This window comes from Podarcis bocagei (genome assembly GCF_964188305.1).
Source record: "Podarcis bocagei genome assembly, chromosome: 2".
NCBI lineage: Eukaryota > Metazoa > Chordata > Lepidosauria > Squamata > Lacertidae > Podarcis > Podarcis bocagei.
In genome coordinates, this window is record NC_138126.1 from 56359525 (window position 1) to 56386366 (window position 26842).

Consider the following 26842-nt stretch of genomic DNA (forward strand, 5'->3'; position numbering starts at 1 on the left):
GGGGGAAGTTCCATGGTGCTAGTGGAAGTCTGTTGCGATATTGGAACAGTGGCATTGAATATGACCCTTCCAGTTTTCGTGGGAATAGGACCGCACCCTTTGTTTACTTGTTAAAAGAATGCACTTTTAGTTCTGAGCTTAAAATAGGGCTCAGGAACCCATGTTGAACTTGAATTTGTAGGTATGATGGGATTTGTAGTGCAACAATATCTAGAGGGCCACAGTTTCCCCAGCCCTGGTATGTTATGTAAATGGGGTCCTTGTGAAATGGCAGTAGCCTAATATAGCTACTGCATTTTCTCTGTTTTGTGGTATATCTTTCCTTAACCATTCTTCTTGATTCCTTAATTTACCTATTCTTCCCTTTGTTTTCCCTTTGTTTTTCTTTCCTTTTGTTGTCTTCTCTTTCAGTTTTGCCTGTACTAATACAACTGCTGAATTGGTGCTTTAAGGATTTGCCTTTTCTCAGTTTCTTTACTTGCCTATCAGACATAATGAGGAGACTGGCTTTTCGTGGTGCTGGTTGTACTCTGGTAAATCTGGTAATTTACTGCTAATGTGTGTGCCATTTTGTCTCTTTCACACATCTCAGGCATTTTTGTTTCATATTTGGCATGACAGATCATACTTGTTCATTTACCTCGTTCATGAGTTTTTAATTAACCTTGCTCTCAGGGGGGGGAATGCAAATGTTTAACAAAATTACTCTAGAGTAGTGATCATGAGCGGTATCCAACTAAGTTCTAATTAGAGTAGACTCATTGGGAGAAATTCAGCATTGTGCTGCAGCAATAGTTCTCTCAATGCAAGTCTTTCTACTTGTCAGATAGAACAGTCGCCCTTTCCCTGCACACTTTTCTGGGGGTTCTCTCAACTACCACAAAACAAATTTCTGGCAGAAGACACAGAGGCCCAGTGTGCTAATGGAAGTCCTGGTGTGGGCTTTTGCTAGTGGCACTTGTTAGTTGAATCCTGTCCATTGAAACTAGTGGACACAAGTTAGTCATGCCTATCAATTTCAATGGATCTACTATGAGTAGGACTAACCGTGACTAGAGCCCAATCTTTTTTTTTCTTTTCTTTTTTAAAAGGAATGGATAATGTACCGTATTTTTCGCTCTATAACACGCACCTGACCATAACACGCACGTAGTTTTTAGAGGAGGAAAATCTGTAGGCATGCCACCCGTAGGCATTCCCTCCATAACACGCACAGACCTTTCCCCTTACTTTCTAGGAGGGAAAAAGTGAGTGTTATGGTGCAAAAAATACGGTAGTTAGGGGGATGTTGTAGGTCTGAATGTGCAGTTTATTTTGTGTTAGTTACCACTTTGGAAACCAATTTTATTTTATTTTATTTTATTTGTCATTTCCAAAATTAGTGATTAGAGTTAGAATAGCACTGTGCATTGAGAGTGCTGCTATTTGTTTTTTAACGAATGAATATGGAATAATGCCTCTGGATCCTTTGTTGATTGCTTGTTTAAGGCTGGTTTTGGTATTTTATGGAGCATCAAAATAGCATTTATACGTTGCAGAAGTAAAAACATTGGGCTAAGTTCATTGTAGTCTGAATGATTTTCATGTTATCTGTTCTTCAGACTCTTTGAACAGTTCAGGGAAATTAGTTCTATATGTATTGCGTCCGCAGTTTGATCAAAAGACTACAAAAGAATAGATTTTGCTTTCTTTAAACGTGGAGGTTGTTCCTTCTGTTTCAACTGTGCATTCTTCATGTTAACCATTAATACTCTTTGAAAAATTAGTTGTTTTAGCATTTGGAGGAAGTTAAGAAGGAAATATGTATAGATAGACCCTTCCAACATTGTTTTCAACATAAAGCCACAGTGCTTCTATTTTTAAAAACCTTGTCTGTTAGGCAAATTTGTGGAGGATAAGGCTAGCCATGCCCACAAGTCTTGAAGGCATATTATTTTAAGTATTGGAGGCAGTAAATAGGCCTTTGAATTTCTGTTGCTGGTGGTCAGAAGTGGGATAGTGTTACTGTGCTCATGTCCTGCTTTGTTTGGTTGGCCACTGTGAGAACAAAATTTTGCACTAAATAGGCAGGGTTCTCCTGACTGGTGCACTCTCCAGGAAACTTCCATTTGACGTGGCTTTCTGTGGCATGTCTGACATAATTATTCCAATCCAGAGAAAGTTAGTAATACTTGTCAGCACAATCATAACCATGTCTTCTTAGAAGTACTGTATGTTCTGTTGAATACAGTGGGTCTTAATCAGTGTTAGAAATCCCCTAGGCCTGGGTCCAGTTCCAACCACATGGAGATCTCTGGATACCAGGTTGGTGACTGACATCTCCATCTGGCTAGCTTCTCCAGCTTTATTAAGCAGGTAAGCATAAGAGATTGTTTATGGCATTTATATCCCACCCTTTTCTCCAAGGAGTACATGGTTCACCTCCCTCCTCAGTTAATCTCTACAATAACCCTGTGAGGTAGGGTAAGAGGCTGTGAATGGCCCAAGGTTATCCAGTGAGCTTCATGACTGAGTGGGGATTTGAACCCTGATCTCCCAGGTCCAACACACTAACCACTACACCACACTGGCTTCTACTTTTGCTAAGGGACAGCTATATAAATTAAGTAGGTAAATAAGTACAGTGGTACCTCGCAAGACAAATGCCTCGCAAGACGAGAAACGCGCAAGACGAAAGAGTTTTCCGTTTTTTGAGTTGTTCCGCAAGACGAATTTCCCTATGGGCTTGCTTCGCAAGACGAAACGTCTTGCAAGTTCTTGCGAGTTTGTTTCCTTTTTCTTAAAGCCGCTAAGCCGTTAATAGCCGTGCTTCGCAAGACGAAAAAACCACAAGACGAAGAGACTCGCGGAATGGATTAATTTCGTCTTGCGAGGCACCACTGTATAGGGAAAGCAAAATGTCACTTAGAGAAGGATCTGAAATATTTTCCTTGAAGCTTGAATTTGTTTTATTCTGGATTGGTTTTTCCCCTGGATTGTTTTATTGGATGTTTTGAGGTGTTGTAAAACACTTTGAGATTCTTTCTTTAAAATATAAAGTATTATAGAAATGAAATTAATAACAACAGCAACAACGACAACAACAAATCCCACCGCAAAAAAGGTGCCTAGCTATTCTGTTGTAGTGACTGTAACCCAGGTTTAAGGTGCCATTTAGCAATTAGCTGATATATCTGAGTTTCTAACACTGGTCTTAATCCCAGGTAAACAGGATTAGAATTGCAGCCTAAATCTTGTTGAAATCAATAGTGTGAGATAATTATGACTCACTTGTCCTCTGTTGATTTTATAGGATCTTAAGTGCTTTTTCTAGATCAGGACTTATGTGAAAAATAGTCCTGATCAGGACTTATGTGAAAAATAGTCCTGAGGGACGGGTTACATGTTGTTTGGGCTTACCTTGGTAAGACCTCCTTCTTCCTGCAGTAACATTTAGAAGTTCTTACTATGTGACACATTCTCACGTTTCTCTACCCCAAGTCCATATAGCTGACTATATATGGTGGGTGAGGTAAATGTGCCGTTTGATGTGGTTTCGTGTGGTAAGCGCTTTAGATATTACTGAAAGGATGGGAAAGGCCATGGGGATGCAGTTTGGGTGTAGTATGTCATCTTATTCTGCGTTATTCCACTATCACTAACTAAGGTAACAATACTGGTGATTTTGAATAATATTTTCTTTTCAAGATCTTGAGAGAGCTTTTTGTAAGTACTAGATTAGTTTAGATCAGGCACATCCAACTCCAAAGAGACTGCGATCTACTCCCACTATAAAAAAACTGGCAGTGATTTACCCATTGTCATTGCCAAGAGCTGTTGAACTTTTTTGTGGAGGGAGGTCAGAGTTGTTGAGATTTGGGGGGGAATCAGGAGAACCACAGAAACCGGATCCCGTGATTGACCTAGAACATCCCCCCCCATTGAACAGCACATCATGATTGACCTGTTGGACATTCCAGGTTTAGATAATGGATTATTATGTCCAACCCTCCAGAACAGATTTAGGCCGGGGGGGTGCAGGAGGGTGGAGAGGAGGGCGACATTGTTGGATGTCACTCAGTATTTTTTAAATTCATTGTAAATTTTCTGATTTTTTAACACTTTTAGCTGTAAAAGTTGTGGTCCTTGAAGTCACCATCATGTACTGTGGTCAGAGACACCTGCCTGGACCTGCAAAAATAGATTAATTGCTCTTGCCAGATTGAGATGATGTCTAGTGACCCACAAACTGTGTATATTCACTTTACTATTATTATTAATATTAAAAAATGTCTAAACAGAATTGGGCCATAATGTAGTTGTTTAGAAAAAAAAATGTTTATACTAATGATTGTGGGCCATAATGTAGTTGTTTAGAAAAAAATGTTCGCACTAAAAATTGTGGTAGTATAGTTGTACCTTGGTTCTCGAACATAGGTGCAGGAGCTTCCTGCACTCAATCAGAAGCTGCGTTGGACGTTTGGGTTCCAAAGAACGTTCGAAAACCAGAACACTTCTGGGTTTTCGGCGTTTGGGAGCCAAAACATATGCGTATCAAGGCGTTCAGGAACCAAGGTACGACTGTATAGGTTTTACACATTTTTCTTACATTCTTTTTAAGTTGGGGGTGTGTGACATTTTTCATTCAGAATTGATGCTGTCATTGGATCAGTAACTAAGAAGAGAGAGGTTTTGTTGTGGCTACCCTATGAGCTATTTGGTCTTGGGACCAGTAGTAGATGGCATGATTCAAAGTGAATCAATCATTTTGCTGCCTTGCCCCTCTCCCTCCAGATAAGCAGTAGTGACTCACTTGCCAGGAGGTTAGGTAAGTGCCTCTGCCTTTGACCCAGCACACTGCCTGCTGCAGCTTGGGACCATTCTCTAGTATAGAGAGATATGAAAGCCCAGCGGTTGGGGCAGGGGGAAATAGGGGAGCTGGATTTCCCTCTGTGTTCTGTACTTTTTCTGGGCCTTCACATCTTCTCTAGCATTCTCAAAGGCTGCAGGCCACAGTAAAATTTGTAATTGACTTTGCAGCCTTGTCTGAACCGTTAAGTAAAAAAGCAAACAAAAATAGATTTTCATGGTTATCTCTGCTTCTGCTTAGAGTATCAGCGATACATGCAATAAAATCTGTATTACATATAGGAACGCTGCATCAGAATTGGTACTCTCACATATGTCTTGACTCATTACTTCATTATGTTTTTGTCATCCATACACCTTGATATTACAGTGATGACTTGGCTTAAGTAAAACCACACTAAATGGATTGCTTTGTTGGGCAAGCTTGCAGAATGTTGGTCAAGAGTTTAGCTGTGTAGCATCAAAAAGTGTCACTATCTCAATTATGTAGAATTCAGAAGAACTTTAGGTTCCACTTCTTGTCACCCTGTGAGTGACAGGATAGAAAGCCTCATGTTTAAGAGCGCTTTTTTTAATTATAGAAGAAGTTGGATTCCATGGGTTCCAAGAGGCGAAGGGCTACCTCTCCTTCCAGTAGTGCCAGTGGAGATTTTGATGATGGCCACCACTCCACAACTACACCAGGCCCAAGCAGGAAGAGGAGAAGACTCTCCAACCTCCCTACCGTTGATCCTGTAAGTATTTTTTAAATGTCATGCTACCATGGAAATAGACTGAATACACGACTGCTATTCTTTTACAAAGAAGTTGAAATATAACTTATCTCCTAGATTTTTCTCAATGCTTCCATAGCCCAAAGCAAGTAGAGTGGCTAAGAACATGTGCTGTAAGACTAGTGTTACCACTTAAAATCTTAGCTCAGTTTTGAATTCACCAGGTAGTTTAATCCAAGTTGTTGCCCTTCATCCTCAGCCTCTCATCTATAATATGGAGAATCTAATGCAGTCTGTATAGGGTTCTTGTAAGGAGACCAAGGATGTGTATTAAACATTTTTACCACTTCGGAAAAAGCATTGTATCAATATTTAGTTTTACCGCAATTTGGGTCTTACTTGTTGAGAGCTGCCCAGAGTGGCTGTGGCAATCCAGTCGATTGGGCAGCATATAAATTTATTATTATTTTTATTATTATTATTATTATTATTATTATTATTATTATTATTATTCCTTGGCTTTGTGTTTTAGATCGCTGTATGCCATGAATTATACAACACAATCAGAGATTACAAAGATGAACAAGGGAGGCTTCTATGTGAGCTTTTCATTAGGGCCCCCAAACGAAGGTAAGCGTGTAAGATTTGTTGATAAGAAAACTAAGGTAAGGCTGCCATTGCAAGAGCTATTGAGTTTTAATTTGTGCAAGTACAATCATATACTTAGAAGTGTGGAAATGCCTACCCCATCCTCCCCAGTGCGCCCCCTGCTCCCCAGAAGACCTTTTACACTAGCTGCCTCCACTCCACATCCCAGGTCATTTCTGAGTGTAACTTAGCTCCCAGAACATGTTTTGTTGTACTGTATCAGGGTCTGCAATGCGGAAAAGGGCAGAGGACTTCCTTTTGCAAATATCCTTTCCTTTTCAGTTTACTACTCACTTTAAAGATTGGAAAGTTTTATGTGTTGTGTCATCCTTTAGCATACTGTATAGTAATACGTTTAACTCTTTGTACTATGTGCTTCAAAGCTTCTGATGTACAGCTGAATTTAGATTTTGTTTCTTTTGTGGTTTCAGCTTTTTTGACAGTGCAATTTTTTGGGGGGGAGCAAAAAATTAACGACATAGCTGTTACCCAGAAGAATTCATTGGATTATGGGCAGCTAACCTCTGGCTCTCCAGATGCTGTTGGACTCCCCAGCCTGCATAGTCAGTGGTTGGAGGTGATAGGAGTTGTGGTCCAACAACGTGCGGAGGGCTTCAGATTAGCCATACTTGCATTGGAGAAAAAGTTGGCTTTTGTGACTGTGTTAACTTTGAATTTTTGCATAAAACCTTAAGGTGTATTATGACGGAGTTGCATTGCTGTGAAAAATATAGGGTAATGGCCAGATATGCTTAGAATAAAGCTCTTATCAGCCCCAGGATGCATGGGCAGTGGTCAGGGTTTATAGACCAACAACATCTGGAGAGCCACAAGTTAGCCACCTTGGAGTGAAGTGGTGTTTGTTTAACTGTATTTTAATGTTTTTCAAATTGTGTTCATAGTGTATTTAACTATCAATTTGCAGTAGCGTGTATGAAAGTTTGGGTATTGCTAGATGCTGCACATTTGCTTACATTAACTGCATTTTCAATAACTCTGTTCTTACAATAGAAACCAGCCAGATTACTATGAAGTGGTTTCTCAGCCTATTGATTTAATGAAAATCCAACAGAAGCTAAAAATGGAGGAATATGATGATGTGAACGTGCTAACTGCTGACTTCCAGCTGTTATTTAATAATGCAAAATCATATTATAAGGTGACAAAATCTTTTGTTTTGAAAGTCATCATTTGCACATTGTGTCCCTCAGTTGTGTTTTAATGGAGTCCAAAACTCATTTACCTTCTCTACTGTACTGCTGATTCTGTGAAGTTTCCTCATAGTGTATACCATATATACTTTACGGAAATTATTTTTAAGTTCTGCCTTTGTTCTCATTTGTAGCATAGTTTTAACTGATGGAATTGTTCTTTCATTTGATAAATGTTAAAAGTGACATAAAAATTATTGATTAACAAAGGTTCTTTTGGGGTTTTTTAACACAGCCAGACTCCCCTGAATATAAGGCTGCCTGTAAATTGTGGGATTTATATATACGCACAAAAAACGAGTTTGTTCAGAAGGGAGATCCTGACGATGACGATGATGACGACGAGGGCCATGACAATCAAGGGACAATTTCTGAAATAGTAAGTGTGAGCTTTACCAGCTACGTATAAGCATTTCAAATGCAAAAGTGCACCTGCCCTATTGCAATTAAACCTGTAACAATACCTAAATGTAGCATAACTCAAATGATAACAAATTGCTTCCCTTATTTCCCTGTTTGCCCCTGCCATTCCCCTGAATCTGCCAGTATTTTAGTTTGTAAACTCCCTGACTGGGTATTCAGTAATCTGTTATGAACACTGGTGGCACTGCATCAGTAATAAGAGAGCCATGCTATAAGTAGCATATTGTTTTTTCCTTAGTTACTAAATTGTCTACCAAAAGGATTATGTTATACAGTATATGTTTATATATTTATTTTTATTAATCTCTTCCATTTATATCCTGCTCTTCAGTGACCAGCTGTAAATGTAATCATACATTAAAGCATGCTGCCAGATAGTTTCCTTTTGTACGCACAGTATAAGTTAAAACATTAAGGTACTTTTTTTGTAAACATTTAAGTATTAATACATTATTAAACCTGGTTGAAAACACATTGCGATCTTGTTTTATTTTTTCTAAAATGTATGCCCCCGCCAGACTAGCTAACAGCAGATTAGTAACTGTTTATGTCTTTACTGCTTTTCCTTAATTTGTAAAAGAAAAAACCTGTATTTCTTCAACCAGTACCAGTAGAAGCCAGCAGCAAATACCCGGTCCTAAGCATTTTAAATCATTTTACAATATCATTTTTGTGCCAGTCTTCTCCAGGTTATTTAAAAGAAATTCTGGAACAGCTTCTTGGAGCCGTAGTTGTAGCCACAAACCCATCAGGCCATCTCATCAGTGAGCTTTTTCAGAAGCTTCCCTCTAAAGTGGTGAGTAATAATGCTGAACTTTTAATGTAAACCGAAGGCTTTCCCCATTCAAATTAAAGTTGGACAGTAGTTCTGTTTGGGCTGCACCATCAAGCTCATGAGTCTTATATACTTAATGATACAGACTAGTCGTAAAGCAGTCTATGCCAGCAAAACCAGAATAACACACTGTCAACTCATAATACCAGTTCAAGAAATCATTACTGTACAGAGGCTGTGCATCCCAGGTACAGGATCTTGCAAGGAGGTTTCACTGGGACTGCCGAGTAAAAGTGTTGGGATCAGAGATGAGAAACTGTGTATATGTGTATACACACATATATAATCTTAGATTCATAGAATCTTAGAGTTGGAAGGGACCCAAAGGTAATCTTGTCCAATCCCCTGCAATGGAGGAATCCAGGAGAGTCCACCACCTCTCGTAGGAGACTATTTCACTGCCGAACAACTCTTACAGTCATAAAGTTTTTTCGAATGTTTAGTCGGAATCTCCTTTCTTGTAACTTGAAGCCATTGATTCGAGTCCTACCCTCAAGGGCAGGAGAAAACAAGCTTGCTCCCTCTTCCATGGGGCAGCCCTTAAGATATGTGAAGATGGCTAATCATATCGCACACACAAACTGTTTAAATGATACACTATGCTGTACAAGAACTATTATCCACGCATATAGTAGTTCAGATTGTGTGCCTACACTGTTTTTAGGAAGCCCCTTTCTTACAATATAATACTAAGTATTTTGCTTTTAAAAAATCTGTTTAAGTGTGATTTACTTTCTAGTAAATGTCATTAGGATTGTAGCTGTCAGGCGGTGTAGTGGTTGCTGACGAGTAACCAGGCAGGACTCGGACCTGTCTCTGGCATGTTTTTATTGGTACAAACTATTTACAGTGCAGGACCAGAAAGTTCATGTCCGTCTCAATCACTTGCAGATTCCGGGAGTGGCCCCTTCCAGTTTCCCCTCCAGCATAAGAACTTAGGCACCCCAAATCTCCACCTTCCCTCCTTGTGTTTCACCCCTCGGCGTAAACTGAGCGACGGTGGCCGGCTGGGCTAGGTGAGGCGCTTGGGCTCTCAGTAGCATCTTTGAGCCCTCCCCTCGCTTGGCTTTCCCATTCTGCCTCTGCTCCACTGGAGATGTGGCTTTCCCCATGCTTCTCAGAAGCGTGGGCGGCTCTCTGTTTTCCCATGCCTCACTCCCCTGTTCCGATAGCAACTCCCTGACAGTAGCCCTAGTTGGGAAGGTTCTGTTGAAACTGGTGATAGGATGGTTGATAGATCACTGTTTATGCTTATTTCAGATGGAATTAATTTTGTTTTTCAGCAATATCCTGACTATTATGCAATAATTAAAGAGCCCATAGATCTGAAGACTATTGCCCAGCGAATACAGGTGCCGTACAACTTTTGGGGTCACTTTTATAAAAGCGATTTAGCAAATTTAAAAGTAAATATATATGGAAATGAATGTTAAAGCAATATTTTGGTTTTCTGGGGGCAAAAGTATGTTTAGGTTAATGGTATTACTTGTGCATTTTGGGACTTAACTGAAATTATTCATTTATGTCACTAGAGTAGTGACAATCACTGATCAAGTAGACTGGTTTAGACTAAGCAGTATAGGTTTAATAGACCATTGTTTATTTAAGCTGAGAAGGAATGTTTTGTCCACGTGATCATTGTCCTTTACTCATCTTATGCAGTTGGTGCTTCTGTCATAGCTTTTTTTTTTTACACCACTGTTTTGCATTCCTTTTTAACTCATTTAATCTTTATTTACTAACCAGGATAGCTGGTGTTAAACCACAGTTTCCCAGTATTTGGCATCGCACAGAGTAGGAAACTATGGTTTAAACAAGCTGCAGTAGACACCCTGAAAATTGTACACAAGCGGAATGAGGTTTGCGAGCATGACACTCATTTTCTCGTTAAATTAACCATTACTTATTAAGCCAAGGTCATTACATCTGAACTGGTTTTGGTACAACAGTTCATTTATGGCTGCTTCAGACAGTAGTCATTTCATGTGATTTATTGGACCTAATCTACGCGCTGCTTTGTGTACCATGATTTCCCACACAGTAGTTGCTCCCACGTGATAACGACGACAAACTTGACAGAACCACAAAGAGGTTGAACTGCAACCTTTTACAATAATAAATAAAATTAATGGATACATAATATGTTCCATTTTTTGTTCTTAGAATGGAAGTTATAAAAGCATTCATGCAATGGCCAAGGACATAGACCTGTTAGTTAAGAATGCCAAAACTTACAACGAACCTGGGTCTCAAGTATTCAAGGTAAAGTAACTTAGCATTTTAATATGAAGTGTTTTATTCAAATGCATTTATCAGGTTTTGGAACAGTAAGATCTGTAATGATCAGTGCAGTTCTGAGTTAGGGACAGGGGAGGATACGAAATGGTGGATTCGCTGCCATTTCCAAAATCATGGTGCCATGCACCAGCCAGGCTGAAATGCAGGGGGTGGATTTTTACCTCTGTTTTTGCCCCCACTTAATTTTTTATCTCATTCCACTCTCCAAAACTTAGTTCCAAAGGGGAAAATTTTTGAATGCCAATTTCAAGTCTGTAGGGATGTGGGAGACATTTCTGGGGGTTCTCTGGAGATTGAAGGGGTTGCGCCTGACAGATCCAAGGCTTGCCCCATTTTAGGGGGGTTAATGTCACCTATAGCTGGCAAGGATACTGCCAGTGGAAGATTCATGCCGTGGAAGAATCATGCTGTGGAATTTTCTGTTGACCTAACAGGAGCCTGTACTGTAGGTGTGGCCTTTCCCACAACAGAGAAGCAACATAAATATTGATATTTTTCCTTTCCTTTCTTTATGAAAAGTTTTTAGCTAAATGAATTTATCTTACATATTGTTTAAATACAGTTTCAAGGAGCATTCGTCCGTAAATACTGATGATGTCATCTTTAGCCTTTAAGAATAAATAAATAAAATACATTTTCAATTTATTAACAGGATGCAAATGCAATAAAGAAAATATTTAATATGAAGAAAGCAGAAATTGAGCATTCTGAACTGACCAAATCAAGTCTCCGAATCAGGTACCGTGGGCAGAATGAAAGTTACTCAAGTTTTCTCTTTACTTTAGAAAAACAATCTACAGAGAAATATTAGCTCAAATTAACTCATGTTATATATTATTCTATTTGGTTTCAAATATCTCTGACCCTAACTTGTGGAGAAGCAGCTGGATCTGGAAATCATACAGCCAGTTTCTTCATTTGTTAATGAACATAGATTTTCACAACCATCTGAGTCATTGGAAAGGTTTGTGTTGGGACTCTGCTGAACAGGCCAGACACCATATGCCCCATAATCAACTTATCTTGACCTTATAAATAAAAAAAATTGTCCAGTAGCACCTTATAGATCAACTAAGTTTGTTCTGGGTACAAGCTTTTGTGTGCATGCACACTTCTTCAGATACTGTACACTGAAACAGAAGTCACCAGGCCCTTATACAGTATATAGTGGGAAGGTGGGGTGGTGTTTTGGTCATCTGCATACTATCCCATGCTTTTTCCTGTAGGACTAATTGCAGTAGTTAACAGTCCTCAACAGGTTTACCATACCCATTGAGTCAATCACCCATCTCCTACTGCACACAAAAGCTTATACCCAGAACAAACAAGCTGGTCTCTAAGGTGCTACTGGACAATTTATTTATTTATTTAGACTGCGTCAGACCAACATGGCTACCCACCTGAATCTTATCTCAACCTTGTTTGCAGTTGATGCTACTGGTGAACATCTGTGCCTCCTCTTTCCAAAGGATTATATTTTCGCCTAGGCCTAGACTTTCCACAACCATAGAAATTCAGCCTGTGCTATCTAGAGCCAGTTTAGCCTGACCTCCATCCTTGTGGCGATAAGTCAGTTCAGTTAATCTCAGTCAGAAGTTTGGTGACCACCATGACAAAATCTTCATGGTGCATTACAGTAGAGGACGTATTTCCATGTTTCCACAAATACAGTGTGATGTCCTGTAAACACGTGGTAGAAAATCCAATTGATAGTGGTAAGACTTCCAAGAAAACATACAGAATATTGGGCTACAAAGCTGCTGGTGCAGAAATTTCTGACATAGCTCACTTTTGTAATTCCCTTCTGCTTCAAAACTGTCCATTTGAAATTTTTAATATGAATTTCTTTTTGTTGCAAAATTTTGAAGCGAGAGCATGAAGGCCCCAAAGCTCATGCACCTCAAGAGTAGAACTTGTCATTCAAATTCTTTAACATCCCTCTTTATTAATGCTGTGCAGTTGCTTGGTTTTTGATTATATGGTAATGACAGGAATTTTCTTCAGTTTTTCTTGTATATTTTTCTTCTTTGTGTCTCCTGCATATATTTCAGAGCTTAAAATACTGTACTTTTTAACTACTTATTGTGTTTATGAACCTAGAAACCTTCTCTTGTTGCTTTTCTGCAACACGGTTTGCTTGAGAATTGACCTTGACATGGCCTTTTGCCTCTAACACAGGTGCTTTTATTTGGTAATACATTGCACTTGGATGTGTAATTCCTTCCAGTTTGAAAATAGCACAGTTTTAGACGACTTTGCTTCTACTGTATGTTGGACTAAAAATGGAGGCTGCAGTTTTCATTGTATCTGCTTTGTGCGAAATTAATGGGAATAACCTCATAGTACAGATGAAGAAACACTTTTAGCATTAGACAGTGGCTCCTAAAATGCATTACTCTCACCTTGATATGAAGCTCAGTAACATTTAGCATAACCCTTTTCACTAAAATGTAATGGCACAACCCTTTTTAACTTATATTTCAATACTTATTCTGTAAAAAAACCTTCATCCTAACTGTATATCATCTTGGCTGTCTGGTGGATTTCTTTTTTTCACTTTCTCTGGCTTGTTCATGCTTCATAAAGGACTGCAAATTTGGCTGCTTCCAAGCTGACAGGTCCTTCCTCACAGGGTAAAGGCAGTGTTGTCGATGACAGAAATGCTGCTAATAAATATTATCGGTGAGTACTTATCTTTGGATGTTATTCAGTTCATCCACTTTTTATAATAGATTATGTTGGTTGTTTTCCTCCAATCTCTAAATCAAAACAGTCCATTTCATAGAATCATAGAATCATAGAGTTGGAAGAGACCACAAGGGCCATCGAGTCCAACCCCCTGCCAAGCAGGAAACTTACATGGGGAAGAAAATTTTAAAAATTAAAAATAAGTAATGAGCTTGTTTGGTTCCTGGAAATATTGCAGCAACCTCTTTGTTTTCCTAAAATCGAATTACGTAGAATAGTTCTGTAGATGAAAATACTCAGTTGCCAAAATATACTTCCACAAGTCAAAACAAGAAAGAGTTTTGTGACTCCTTAAAAGTGTAGCAAAATATACCATGCCATAAACTTTCATGGACTAGCACCCAATTCATCAAATACATATAGTGTAATCCTCAGGTGTGTGTGTGTACATGTGTGCGCACGCACACACACACACACACACACTAGTGGTAGTGGTTGTAAGCAGCGAAGGAGAGTACAGTGAAATGCAAAAAGAACTCTCAGTGACAAATTCATTTAAAGCAAGGATGGGGAACCTGTTTCTCTCCAGATGTTTCTGAACTACAACTCCCATCATGCCTGACCATAGACCATGCTGACTGAAGCTGATGGGAGTTAGAGGCCAACAACACCCAGAGAGCCAAAGGTTCCCCATCCCTGAATTAGAAGCAAAATGTTTGTAAAATAAGTACAGTGACCCTTCTCAACAGGCAGTGATATTTGATGACCCAAGTGCATAAGAGCTTTGTTTTATCAGACCAGAGACCTTTCTATTCCAGCATTCTGTCTCCCACAGTGACTAACCCATAAGCAGGACTTGGGGCAAAGAGCCCTTTCCTGATTTATTCTTAAGGAATTATTGTTTTATTTGTATGCAACGTTAAGCAAATTTCTTTCTTCAATTAAACAAGATTTCATTATTTGGGTAAAACTCGTAGTAGAGAACCTTGGCAACTCAGCAGAGCCTAATAGTTTCAATTTCTCTCTCTCTCTCTCTCTCTCTCTCTCTCTCTCTGTGTGTGTGTGTGTGTGTGTGTGTATGTTTTCGAATGATTTTGAGCAGGGAGAGGGGGTTTCCTTTACATAATTTCATTTTATTTATTTTATTAGATTTATATACCACCCTTTGTCAAAAGATGTGGGGTTGGTTCACAAGATAAAGGCACAAATAAATAGTATAAACAGAAGCAACAAAACAAGAACACCCCCAAACGCATTTCAAAGCCTGTAGAACATTAATTGGCCAAAGGCCTGGTTGAAGACGAATGTTTTCGCCTGGTGCCTAAAAATATATAATGAAGGTGCCAGGTGAGCCTCCCCGGGGAGAGCATTCCACAAACGGGGAGCCATTGCAGAAAAGGCCTGTTCTCCTGTTGCCCCCCTCCAGACCTCTCTGGGAGGAGGCATATGAAGAAGGGCCTCAGATGATGAACTCAGAGTCCAGGTTGGCTTATATGGGGAGAGGCACTCCTTGAGGTACTGCTGTCCTGGGCATTTAATGCCAATACAGTGGTACCTCGGGTTAAGTACTTAATTTGTTCTGGAGGTCCATTCTTAACCTGAAATTGTTCTTAACCTGAAGCACCACTTTAGCTAATGGGGCTTCCTGCTGCCGCCGCGCCGCCGGAGAATGATTTCTGTTCTCATCCTGAAACAAAGTACTTAACCTGAGGTACTATTTCTGCGTTAGCGGAGTCTGTAACCTGAAGCGTATGTAACCCGAGGTACCACTGTAGTATTGTTGTAAGACAGCAGCATTGCACATCTCAAACATTTGAGTTTCAGAATATTTTCTTACATTAAATAATTCGTAAGTCACAGCGTATGGAATGTATAATAAGCTTGAGAAAACAGTGTATCAGCAAGACAGTTCTTCCCATATAAAGCGTTTCATTAAGTTGACATCTTACAAAGCTGCAGTCTTGTAATCTGCCTACTGCTGAGCCTAGTTCTGCAGCACGAATGCATGATAATTAAAACTGCTTTACTAGTTTAATTATCAACTGCACTTTTAATCACAATTAAAATTAGCTTGAGTTTATTTTCAGAAGAACTCATGGGCGATAAATCTGAGAGATTAGCTGGAAGAAAGCTGGTTCATAAATTTAAATTCTGTCACCAAATTCATATAATGTAAAACACACACACACACACACACACACACACACACACACACACACCTTCTTCTATATGCTTATTTTTATTGTATCACTTAGATAAAAGTGTTTTAAATGTAGATTTATTCTTCCTCTCCCTAGGGAATTTTTCATTCAATAGCTGTTTTGTTTTAAATTCACAGTAACAAAAGAGCTGTCCAAGGAGATCGTTTATCAGCAATAACCATGGCACTGCAATATGGATCTGAAAGCGATGAAGATGCTGTTTTGGCTGGTAGGTCAATATCTTTAGGAAAAGGTCATTTGTGGAGTTCCTAGCCCTCCTGTCCTTTCAGATTAAAATGGGTGACAACCTTTTAGGTTAGTATCTAATAAAAGTGCATGTTGGACAGCCCTCCACATGTTGTTGGACTAGAACTCCCATAATCCCTGACCATTAGTCATGCTGACTGGGGCTGATGGGAGATGTAGTTCAGTAACACGTGGAGGGCACTACATTGGCTGTCCCTAAACTACATTAATCCCAGGTCTATTTTGAACAATCTAGTGCATATTAAATTTAAATCTTACATTGCTTTGCAGGAAATACCTACGTTTAGACTTTCTCATCTCAGGAATGAGAGAGCACTTATTTAACCATGCCTCTTGTTCTCTTTAGAGTAAATATGCTAAACTATCCCCTCTCACCCAATTGTTCTGCTAGTGTCTCTGTGCCAGGGCCGGATTTAGGTTTGATGAGGCCCTAAGCTACTGAAGGTAATAGGGCCCTTTATAGGTCCAGCTGTCCTTTGTCAACAACAAATTGTCGCTGTCTTTTGTGTTGAATAGATGTGTTGAATATACGGTAATTTATGGACCTAATAGGTATCTAAAGCCATTTGCACATAACAAAGTATGTATTTTTATCAAAGTAATTGTTGAAAAGTCCATGCAGAATGTAGACACCCTATATATATAGAAATGAGCAAACCAGTGATAGTTTAGGGAGCAGGCTACAGGCAGGGCCCATTACTTACATCATAGGAGCTTACACAACACAATACACTGTTGCTGTATGTGGATTTTATTTTATTTGTTTTTTATCTTATATATTGGAAATGTACATCCAGGTTTTTTTTCTTTACATTTTTTTGGGCCCCTCAAGAGAGTGGGGCCCTAAACGATAGCTTGTTTAGCTTATACGTAAATCCAGCACTGCTCTGTACTGACTCTTTTCATTCTTCTTTGTCAGTTTCATAATTTTGGTTCCTGTATTTCAGCTTTATGGAGCTGAGAGGTATATAATTTTCACAGAACGTAGCACAAAAATAACTCCTCCCTAATTTGCTTATATTATTGATATTCCCATATCGATGGTCAGTGGCTGTTTATATTTTGCTTCTCTTATGGCCATAGCCTTTTCTTCCACATGAGTTTATGTTTTTTAATTTTGATTAGGGCCAGCAAAGACAAATGTGGGTAATGTGGCAGGTGCTTTTTGCATTTCTTTCATCATGGTTTCCTGCCTGGTTTCTTGAAGCTGCCACATTCGTAGATTTAAGGTTGTTTCCACATTTCCTGGATTTGCCTGTATTGGTCCTTTAATGTCCAATCCTACCTGTAGATAGTGAATGAATAAGTAACTACCTGATCCTTCCAGCCAACTGCAGATAAAATTGTTTTGAAGCTGGAGAATCAGCAGCAGATATCATAGAAAACTTGTAAGGTCTCAGTCTCTTATTAGAACTATGAAACCAGCCAGGTAGCAGAAAGTAGTTGCATTCTTCTTTGAACGATCCAGTATTACCTCATTTACTATTTAAAACAGATAAAATGATGCTGAAATTGTGTAATTGTTTCTCCCCGTTTCTAGCTGCTGCCCGTTATGAAGAAGGGGAGTCTGAAGCCGAGAGCATAACTTCATTTATGGATACTTCCAACCCTCTCTATCAGCTTTATGATATAGTTAGGAACTGCAGGAACAACCAGGGTCAGCTCATATCAGAACCCTTTTTTCATTTGCCTTCGAAGAAAAAGTATCCTGACTATTACCAACAAATCAAAATGCCTATTTCATTGCAGCAAATCAGGTAAAACTGGTGCGGCATAATGTTTGATGGTTTCAAATACAGCTTATTTACCAGTCTTAAACCATGAGTCAGCTCTTCTAATGACTGTACTGTATTTGATAGATTGTATGATTTTACCTAAATCCTATATGTGTGTATGTACAAGATTTTAAGCTCCTTGTTTTAGCAGTTGAGAGTGAAGAGTCTCTTTACATATTAAACCCTTGGAATGCCAGCATAATATCATATATAAGCTTTAAGGTGATCCAAATAAAGGTAGATGATTAATTCATCAGTAATCACATTACCCTTCTTTCACTTTAGTCTTAATTATGCTTTAATCTACATATGAACGATTGAGATTTGATAAACCGAAATATCTCTAGAAGTACAATTCACCAGATTCTTTTTCTAATACATTTGTTCATGTTTGATCACAGTAAGGATCTGACTGTTTATTTTCAAGTAAAGCTCTAGTGTTCACATATGGTTAACATGCCCATTCTTTAGTTTTCATGAGACGTTCAGAGCAAGCATGTGAAGAGGGCAGCGGGGTTGTGAATAGGGCTGGACGATACCAGCTTTTCAACATCGCAGTGTATCACCAACCAAACATTGTGATAGAGTGAAACATTGCAATGTTGAAAAGTGGAGGGAGGAACAAGCCTCATCAGGCCCTGTCCCACGAGGTGCCGGGGTGAAACCAGCGCCGCTCACTCAGGGGCAGCGGTGGTTTCACCCATGATATACCACTGGGGGAAGGCGCCATCATGCTTTGGACCTCAAACCAGTCCAGGGTGATGTGTTGATAGATTGCCCAGGCCTAGTTGTGAACCATGGTCAAGTGATCTCAGCTAGAAGTCTCAGTGTGATCTGAAACCCTGCACTGTCCGGTTCCTGATCACCCTAAGTTTTCTAAGCATACGCCTCCAAAATATACTTGGGAAGATTGGGGCTAAACATCCAGGATGGGAGCATGAGAGGCAGGGGCAGTGTGTACATCCTCATGACAGGTTGTTCCCTCACCCCCATGCAGGGCATTTAAAATCACATTTCAAGCCTTCTAGTGTCATGAGAGATGTTCCTGTATCTTGATTTTGTCATGTGCTTGGGAAACATTAGAATTATTTCTTTTTCTTTTCTAACTCCTCTGGCACTAGCTGAGGAGGGAAGGGGGGGGGGACTGGGGAGGATATTAATTCAGCACTTTTAAGTTAGTAGATTATGTTTTATTAAAAAAGTAACAGGAATTGTTGCACCAGTGAAATGGGACTGATTATCTCTTCTACAGAACAAAACTAAAGAACCATGAATATGAAACTCTGGACCATTTGGAATGCGATTTAAACTTGATGTTTGAAAATGCCAAACGTTATAATGTCCCAAATTCTGCCATTTACAAGAGAGTACTGAAAATGCAGCAGGTTATGCAGGTAAAACTTCACACTCAAATAGCTACGTCTCGGGGGTTATTTTTGTAGGAGCTAGCATTTGCTGCATTTATATCTGCATTGGCACACTGCTGTGATAGTAATTCTTCTTGGTGCTATTTCTGTGTTTAAACTCTAAGCATTATTCTATATGTTTCCGAATGAGAGTTTTTAACTGATAGCCATATGGCTGGAAATACAAATGAATATTCTGGATGAGAAATGAATCATGCTAAACTAATTTTCTGCACTGGTAATCTGAAATCAGGTTTTTGAAGAAGACATTGTATACAGCTTTCAAGATATATGTATTAAGAGTAACTGATAGCTAGTAAGACATTTTGCAATAGAAGCTTAGATGGAAGGCTTGCTGTTCTGGAATAAGCTTGATTATTTAGATATTCTGTGTACAGTATTTAATGTTTTGCTTTATACATGTAACTTGAATGGCTGGAAAAAATCTTATTGCTTTCTATTGATGCTACTACTATATTACTGCATTTCAGAATGAACATTATCTCTGGAGCTGTTAAATATTCATGCATTCAGGGGACATTCAGTGGATTGAATTTAACTCTAGGGATTTGTTTTCTTCCAGGCAAAGAAGAAGGAGCTAGCCAGAAGAGATGATATCGAGGATGGAGACAGTATGATCTCTTCTGCAACATCTGATGCTGGAAGTTCAAAAAGAAAAAGGTATGCATTTGCTGTTAATAATAATTAGTAATTATTTGATTTAATCTTCAGTTATTTAAAGCCAGTTATGAGCTGTGTCTTTGTTGACAAGGTGATCTATCAAATATGTAAATATACAGTTTGCCAAAAAATAATAATATTATACCCTGGTCCATATGCTGAGGTGATAAGAAATTTTAAATGTGATATTTGACATAGGTATTTTATCTAAATATTCCTATTTTCTGTTAAAAGGTACAATACCATATAGATGGATAAGGCTGCAATCAATCATATGCACTTAGCTGGGAATATGCCCCATTGAACACAGTTCTTACTTTCAAGTAAACTGTTAAATCAGAAAGAAAGGTGTACCTATTAAGGGGTTAGGGTGTGGTTGGAAAATTCTTTACTTGATTGTTCAGGAAACCTCTAAATGTTGGGATCCTTTGAAGACCCTAGGAGGTGGGACGGGAGGCTTCATATTTCCATTTTACTCTCTTTTCAGATAATACTGGGAAAGGTTCTCTGAATAATATGACTGTGAATGCAACATCACAGTTCACTTTTGAGATTAGTTTCACCACCATTGCTTTGACTTTGTTAGCTTAGCAGTTCCTTATACCCAGTGCTTCTTTTTCTGGGGGGACGCAGGGGGACGCATAACCCTAAACATTTTGTGAATCTAAGTTTGGCCACATTGAAGGGCAGTATTTCAATATGAGTAGGAAAATGAGAGTGCCCCTTAACATTTTCTTTAGAAAAAAAGCACTGCTTATACCAGATCATTGTGCTTGAGGGAGGGAGAGGAAATTCATTATATTAAATCAGGCTTCCTCAACCTCGGCTCTCCAGATGTTTTTGGCCTACAACTCTCATGATCCCTAGCTAGCAGGACCAGTGGTCAGGGATGAGGGGAACTGTAGTCTCAAAACATCTGGAGGGCTGAGGAAGCCTGTATTAAATCTTTCAGAGCATGATTTTTAAAAGTGTTCAATATTAATCTTTGCAGTATTAACAGTTTTTCTATTTGTAGCACCAACCAGCCTGGTACCTGGGTGGTCATGAAGCAGAGAAATTGTAACTCGCCCACCTCATCACTTGTGCCCTCCCCGCTTGCCATAACCCCTTTTAAAGGAGAGGAGAGCTTCAGAGATTGCTCTGCGAAACCTCACTGCAGTCATCTATAACCAGGGGGGAGGCAGGCACTTCACAGAGTGATTTAGGAAACCTCTCCGTGAAGTGCCTCTCCCCCATGTTACATCTTGCTGCCACTCCTTTTAAGAGAGCAGTGGTCTGTTTCACAGCAGCAGTGATCAACGAGAAGGCGGTGGCACTCATCTGACCTCCTGTCGCCTGTGTCACTGCTGCTTACTGCGAGGTGGAAGGGTGATGTTGACGTTGTGCAAGCGCTCTTGTGCAACCAATCCCGTGCTCCTGTTTGCGCTGCGCTGACCTTGCACTTTCCCCTCTACCTCCCAGTGAATAGGAGGTCATGTGAGTGTCACCAGCTGCCTCTGCGTAATGGCTTGGAGCCAGGCTGCTTGAAGGAACACCTTTCCCCAGGTATTCCCACCAAGGCTTTTAAGATCTTCATCTGATACCTTTCTCCAGGTTCCCCTGCTTAATGTGGTAATGCAGGCGTCTGCCGGGGAGAGGGCCTTTTCAGTGGTGGCACTTCATATATTCCATGCCCTCCCCAAAGACACTTGCCTGGTGGCTGTGCACTTGGTGAAAAGCTTCCTGTCCCTCCCTCCCACCAATACCTTTATAATAGCCTTTTAATGGTAGTTTTGGTGGTAATTTAGCTCTCTCAGTCAAGTTGCCCCTTCGGGCTTTGTGCTGGTGTAAAGTTTAAGCTGTTGTTCTATACCAGGCATGTCCAACCAGTAGATCACAACCTATCAGTAGATCCTCAGCTGATCCTGGTAGATCATGGGACCCTTATCGATCGTGGGATTAAATAAAGTTTACCAAAAGCTACCAAATAAAAGCTGAAGAGCTCTGTGCAATTCTATCCCAAAAAAGCTCCACAACTCTGGGCAATCCACCCACCTCACGCATGCTCCTCCTCCCCCAATGACAAAGGGTAGATCACTGCCAGTTTTTTTATACTGGGAGTAGATCGCAGTCTCTTGGGAGTTGGATGTGCCTGTTCTATACAGTTTTAAATGTTTTGTAATGGATTGTTGTTGGTATTATTGGATTTCTTCTTATTATTATTATTAGTAAACTTCATTCAGTTTTGAATCTAAGAGGCTGTGAACCCCTAGAGAACATTGGTGGTAAAATTAATAAATAAGTATTCCCTCCCCCCCTTTCAAATCTAACAGCAAAAAGAACATAAAGAAGCAGCGAATGAAAATTTTGTACAATGTTGTTCTTGAGGCACGAGAGCCTGGCACTGGCCGAAGACTTTGTGAGCTGTTCATGGTGAAACCTTCCAAAAAAGACTATCCAGATTATTACAAAATCATCTTGGAGCCAATGGATTTAAAAACAATAGAGCACAATATCCGCAGTGACAAGTACGTCGGGGAAGAGTCTATGATAGAAGATATGAGGTTAATGTTTCGAAACGCAAGGCATTATAATGAAGAAGGCTCACAGGTACGTTCTCAAGAAAGTTCAAACCAGATTTGTATAGCTGTCACTCATGCATTCCTCTGCTTATGCTGATATTTCATTAAATGAATTTCACAGTACTGTATGTTTTGGATTTCTAAAAGTATGAGCTGTTTATATGCATGCTCCTTGCTTACCTTGTAGAATATGTCCATCTCCACATACAAAAGAGCAAAAATGAATATCTGTCCTTAGCCTTTGGGTGAAGCAGCCTCCAAATATTATTCAGACTCACCTTTGGGTGGCAAAGGAAATCATAGAAAACATATCATGATCAACATGAGACCTTGAGATGGAGTGGATTATGAGTCCAGAGAAATGCCTTTGCATAATTTGCGAACTATCAGTTAGTGGTTTCCATATTGTGGGTTGGAGATATTTTGTGTGTAGTTTTGCCAGGATGCTAAACAATCTTGACAAAGTGGAGCACCAGGAGCTAATAAAATAACTTCTTATACTGATGAACTAGCAATACTGGGACCTGGCATGCCAGAGATAAACTCTTCCCTGCCTTTGCATATATAACCTTATAGTTAATCCATGGAGCTTCCCCTGCCTTGAAGAGAGGCGTGTGGAAGAGAGGGTTGTGCCCCACTTAGGTGGCTCATTACATATTCCGGAATCCAGTGCATTTATGGATGACCTTCTGCCTAATGGCAAAGATGGCCCTGTTCCTACATCTTGTTTGTGCAGGGATAGAGCTTTCCCTGCTGCTATGTGAATGTTGTAGCTCATTCTAGGTAGGCGCTTTGGGTCATGTTAACAAGATTACCAAATGCACTTCCTCATTCTTAATTAGAACAAAAAGTAAAATCCTAATAGCCATTTGCTGTTTGTTATTTATAAATATTTTCATGATGAATAGGTTTACAATGATGCTCATATCTTGGAGAAGATTCTTAAAGAAAAGAGGAAAGAGCTGGGACCTCTGCTTGAAGATGATGAGGTTGCTTCCCCTAAATTGAAATTAAGTAAGGAACTGTTGTAAATTCCCAAGCCTGATAAATGAAATATAAAATGTTAACAGATTGCAGTCTTATTAAGCTGAGTAGTTTGCAACATTTCATCTGCTTCTGAAATACAGACTGAATTTGCCAAAATATTTTTTAGATTTTAAAATATAATGGAGTCCTGAGCAAAGGTGTCCTAAACTGAACTGTCTCAGAGCATTTATGCCAAGAAAGAGACAGTCTGCCCTGAATAGGGTAGAAGTGTTCAAGCACTGTTCTAAGCTTTTGTAACATGAGAAACAGTAAAAGCTGAAATGTTGTTAGATTTGGGGAACAGCATGAGAAGTTAATATATATTCCCCACATATGCCTCTTGCAACATACCTTTCTTCTTTTTCTCCCCAGTTTCTAGATTGGTACTGAGCCATGTGATATTAATAGATGTAAAGTACTTTGTGATCCTCAGCAAAAGTTGCTGCAGAAATATCATGTTGTTTTCTAAAAACAACAACAACACAGAACTAGCAATAGAGTAATGGCCCTTACCATTACCACTAAAGGAGCACTGATTTTATACAGGAAGGTTTTCATTTTGTATTTTTGCACAGTGCAAGGCCCAAATCATTCTGTTTTATTACTCCACTGCTGGAGATCATATGGTCGGTGGGGTTATTTTTTGCAGATTTTTTGTGTGCTTCCTTGTTTTAAGAGGCAAACTGTATATCAAAGAAAAAAGAACCGCGAATGCTTAGCATACTATGTATTGTTGACTATGGGTTGTAAGAATAGTAAGAAGTATAGAAGCATCTAAGACCAGCACATATACAGTGTTTGAAACTGAGATATGAAAGCTAGGAGCTGAATGGTACCTTAAACCTAGGTTATGGGTGCAAAAACGGAATGTCTAGGCACGCTTTTTTAATAACAAGAACGCAAAGCTGAAAATGAATGAACTGCAGCTTAAATATTATGTTCATTTTTCACATATTCTTCCCTTGCCCACCCCTAATATTCTTAAGAGGGTTTCTTCTCCAGTCTTCAGAGTAGCTGGAAGTGGGGAGGCAGAAAAAGGTCTTCCTTTCCTTCCACTCTGCAGTTTTAATATGAAATCTTAAGCGCAGTACTGCACTCAGAGCTCAGAAACTGCTTGCGCTAATGAAATTCCCTGTCACAAAATACACCTAAAACAATGGGAGTTTCGAACACTGCACATGTACTGTAAACCACTATTACCGTAACCTCTTGCAATTGGTAGCCCTGTTAGCTTCTGGGGCTGTTTTGCTAAAAACTTTAATGGTTTTGCTGTGCAAGATGTTTATTCTGGGATTTGAAAACTACTTTAAATAAATGAAGACTGTTTTATATGCAGGGAAGTTTTTTGTGCTGGGACTAGCAGTTCCTGGCCATGATCCAGGGTTTCCAGTGTATCTACAGGGCAGTGAGGAAAAGAGGCCTCAGCATTCTTTTCTGTGTGGTGCTCTGTGTAAGGTTATTATAAGGAATCTCCAGGTGCACACACAACAGTTCTCTTCGTTAAAGTTTTGAGAGTGTGCCTTTTGATTTTGACATAAGCAATATGAATATGTTACGTGCTGCTTGGGAGAACCTGTAGCCTAGCCTTATTTCACGTGACTCTCCATCAGTGGTTCTCAACCTGTGGGTCCCCAGATGTTGTTGGATTACAACTCCCATCATCCCTGAGCTCTGGCCTTGCTAGCTAGGGGTGATGGGCGTTGTAGTCCAACAACATCTGGGGACCCACAGGTTGAGAAAGGCTGCTCCAGATGCTCTGAGTCCACTGTTGCTCTCCAGATTCCTTCTGCAGAACACTTTTCCATGGTGTGTGTGTGTGTGTGCGCGCGTGAGAGAGAGAGAGAGAGGAGCAGACAGAGAAATTCTGATGCTCTCATATTGTTACGAGAGAAAATAAAAAGCACAAAAGTCTTGAGAAGGAGCTGTGATGTGATAGACACCAAATTGCATGTGTCTAATGTTACATGAGATACCTAGATTAGTATTTGAGTAACTGAAGTCACAAGAATGTTGGCTTTTTTTGTCTAGCTTTAAATGTTGTTCCTCTAGGTAGAAAGACTGGCATCTCCCCTAAAAAATCAAAATATATGACTCCAATGCAACAGAAACTTAATGAAGTATACGAAGCGGTGAAGAACTATACAGATAAGCGAGGGAGAAGGCTTAGTGCAATTTTCCTGCGGCTTCCATCTCGATCGGAGCTTCCTGACTACTACCTGACAATTAAAAAGCCGGTTGATATGGAGAAGATCAGAAGTCACATGATGGCCAACAAGTATCAGGACATTGATGCCATGGTTGAAGATTTTGTAATGATGTTCAATAATGCCTGCACTTATAATGAGCCAGAATCCTTGATTTACAAAGATGCTCTGGTGCTGCACAAAGTTTTGCTAGAAACTAGAAGAGACATAGAAGGAGATGAAGATTCTCATGTCCCAAATGTAACACTGCTGATCCAGGAACTTATACATAACCTTTTTGTCTCTGTAATGAGTCATCAGGATGATGAAGGCAGGTGCTACAGTGACTCCTTAGCTGAAATTCCTGGTGTTGATCCTAATTTCCCAAACAAGCCACCCCTGACTTTTGATATCATACGAAAGAATGTGGAAAATAACCGCTACCGGAGATTGGATTTGTTCCAAGAGCATATGTTTGAAGTGCTGGAGCGGGCAAGGAGAATGAACCGGTGAGTTAAACTTTACCTTTATCAACCTCTCTAGTAACTTAAGTTACTAGTGCTGGATTCAGGTAGGTAGCCGTGCTGGTCTGACGCAGTTGGGGGAATTTGTTTTTTTAAAAATTGTCCAGTAGCACCTTAGAGACCAACTGATAAGTGTGCATGCACACGAAAGCTTGTACCAGAACAAACTTAGTTGGTCTCTAAGGTGCTACTGGACTTATTATTATTATTATTATTATTATTATTAGTGCTTGTGACACACCCCTATTACAGTGATCACTGTTGCCAGTGATACTAATACAAGAGTCTGTAAGTTACTAGTGTGGGATTGGACTCTTATTCTAGGGGCATGAAATCACTTTCCATTAACAGCCTCATAAATAACTTTTGTTTGTTACCTTCAATGTTTAGTACCTTTAATGTCTCAGAAAGGTATTTCTTCAGAAAGGTACCTTCATTGATTTTGCAATATGTAAGTATGTTTTTAGTTAGTTAAAAGCCAGATGATTATGTAACATATATATACTAAATAGCGCTACAAGTTGTAGAGAAGTGTAAAAAAGTAACTTATATTA

The 26842-nt window shown here is 39.5% G+C and overlaps 1 protein-coding gene across 15 annotated transcripts in view; it reads left to right on the forward strand.

Annotated features, from left to right (window-relative positions):
- Window positions 1–443: 443 nt before the first annotated feature.
- PBRM1 (polybromo 1) overlaps window positions 444–26842 on the forward strand; it is a 51383-nt gene continuing 24984 nt past the window's right edge. For 5 of the 15 annotated variants that reach the window (XM_081185126.1, XM_081185140.1, XM_081185127.1 and 2 more), the window contains exons 1-17: window positions 480–542; window positions 5433–5582; window positions 6094–6191; window positions 7221–7368; window positions 7656–7799; window positions 8523–8639; window positions 9962–10030; window positions 10842–10940; window positions 11629–11714; window positions 13563–13658; window positions 16003–16094; window positions 17673–17889; window positions 19160–19301; window positions 19897–19994; window positions 22307–22583; window positions 23464–23569; window positions 25610–26273. In XM_081185126.1, coding sequence (XP_081041252.1) covers window positions 495–542; window positions 5433–5582; window positions 6094–6191; window positions 7221–7368; window positions 7656–7799; window positions 8523–8639; window positions 9962–10030; window positions 10842–10940; window positions 11629–11714; window positions 13563–13658; window positions 16003–16094; window positions 17673–17889; window positions 19160–19301; window positions 19897–19994; window positions 22307–22583; window positions 23464–23569; window positions 25610–26273 — 2651 coding nt within the window. In that variant the 5' untranslated portion in view covers window positions 480–494. Of the gene's footprint in view, window positions 543–5429; window positions 5583–6093; window positions 6192–7220; window positions 7369–7655; window positions 7800–8522; window positions 8640–9961; window positions 10031–10841; window positions 10941–11628; window positions 11715–13562; window positions 13659–16002; window positions 16095–17672; window positions 17890–19159; window positions 19302–19896; window positions 19995–22306; window positions 22584–23463; window positions 23570–25609; window positions 26274–26842 lie in introns of all 15 variants that reach the window. The other 10 variants (XM_081185136.1, XM_081185128.1, XM_081185137.1 and 7 more) reach the window with 6 other exon arrangements.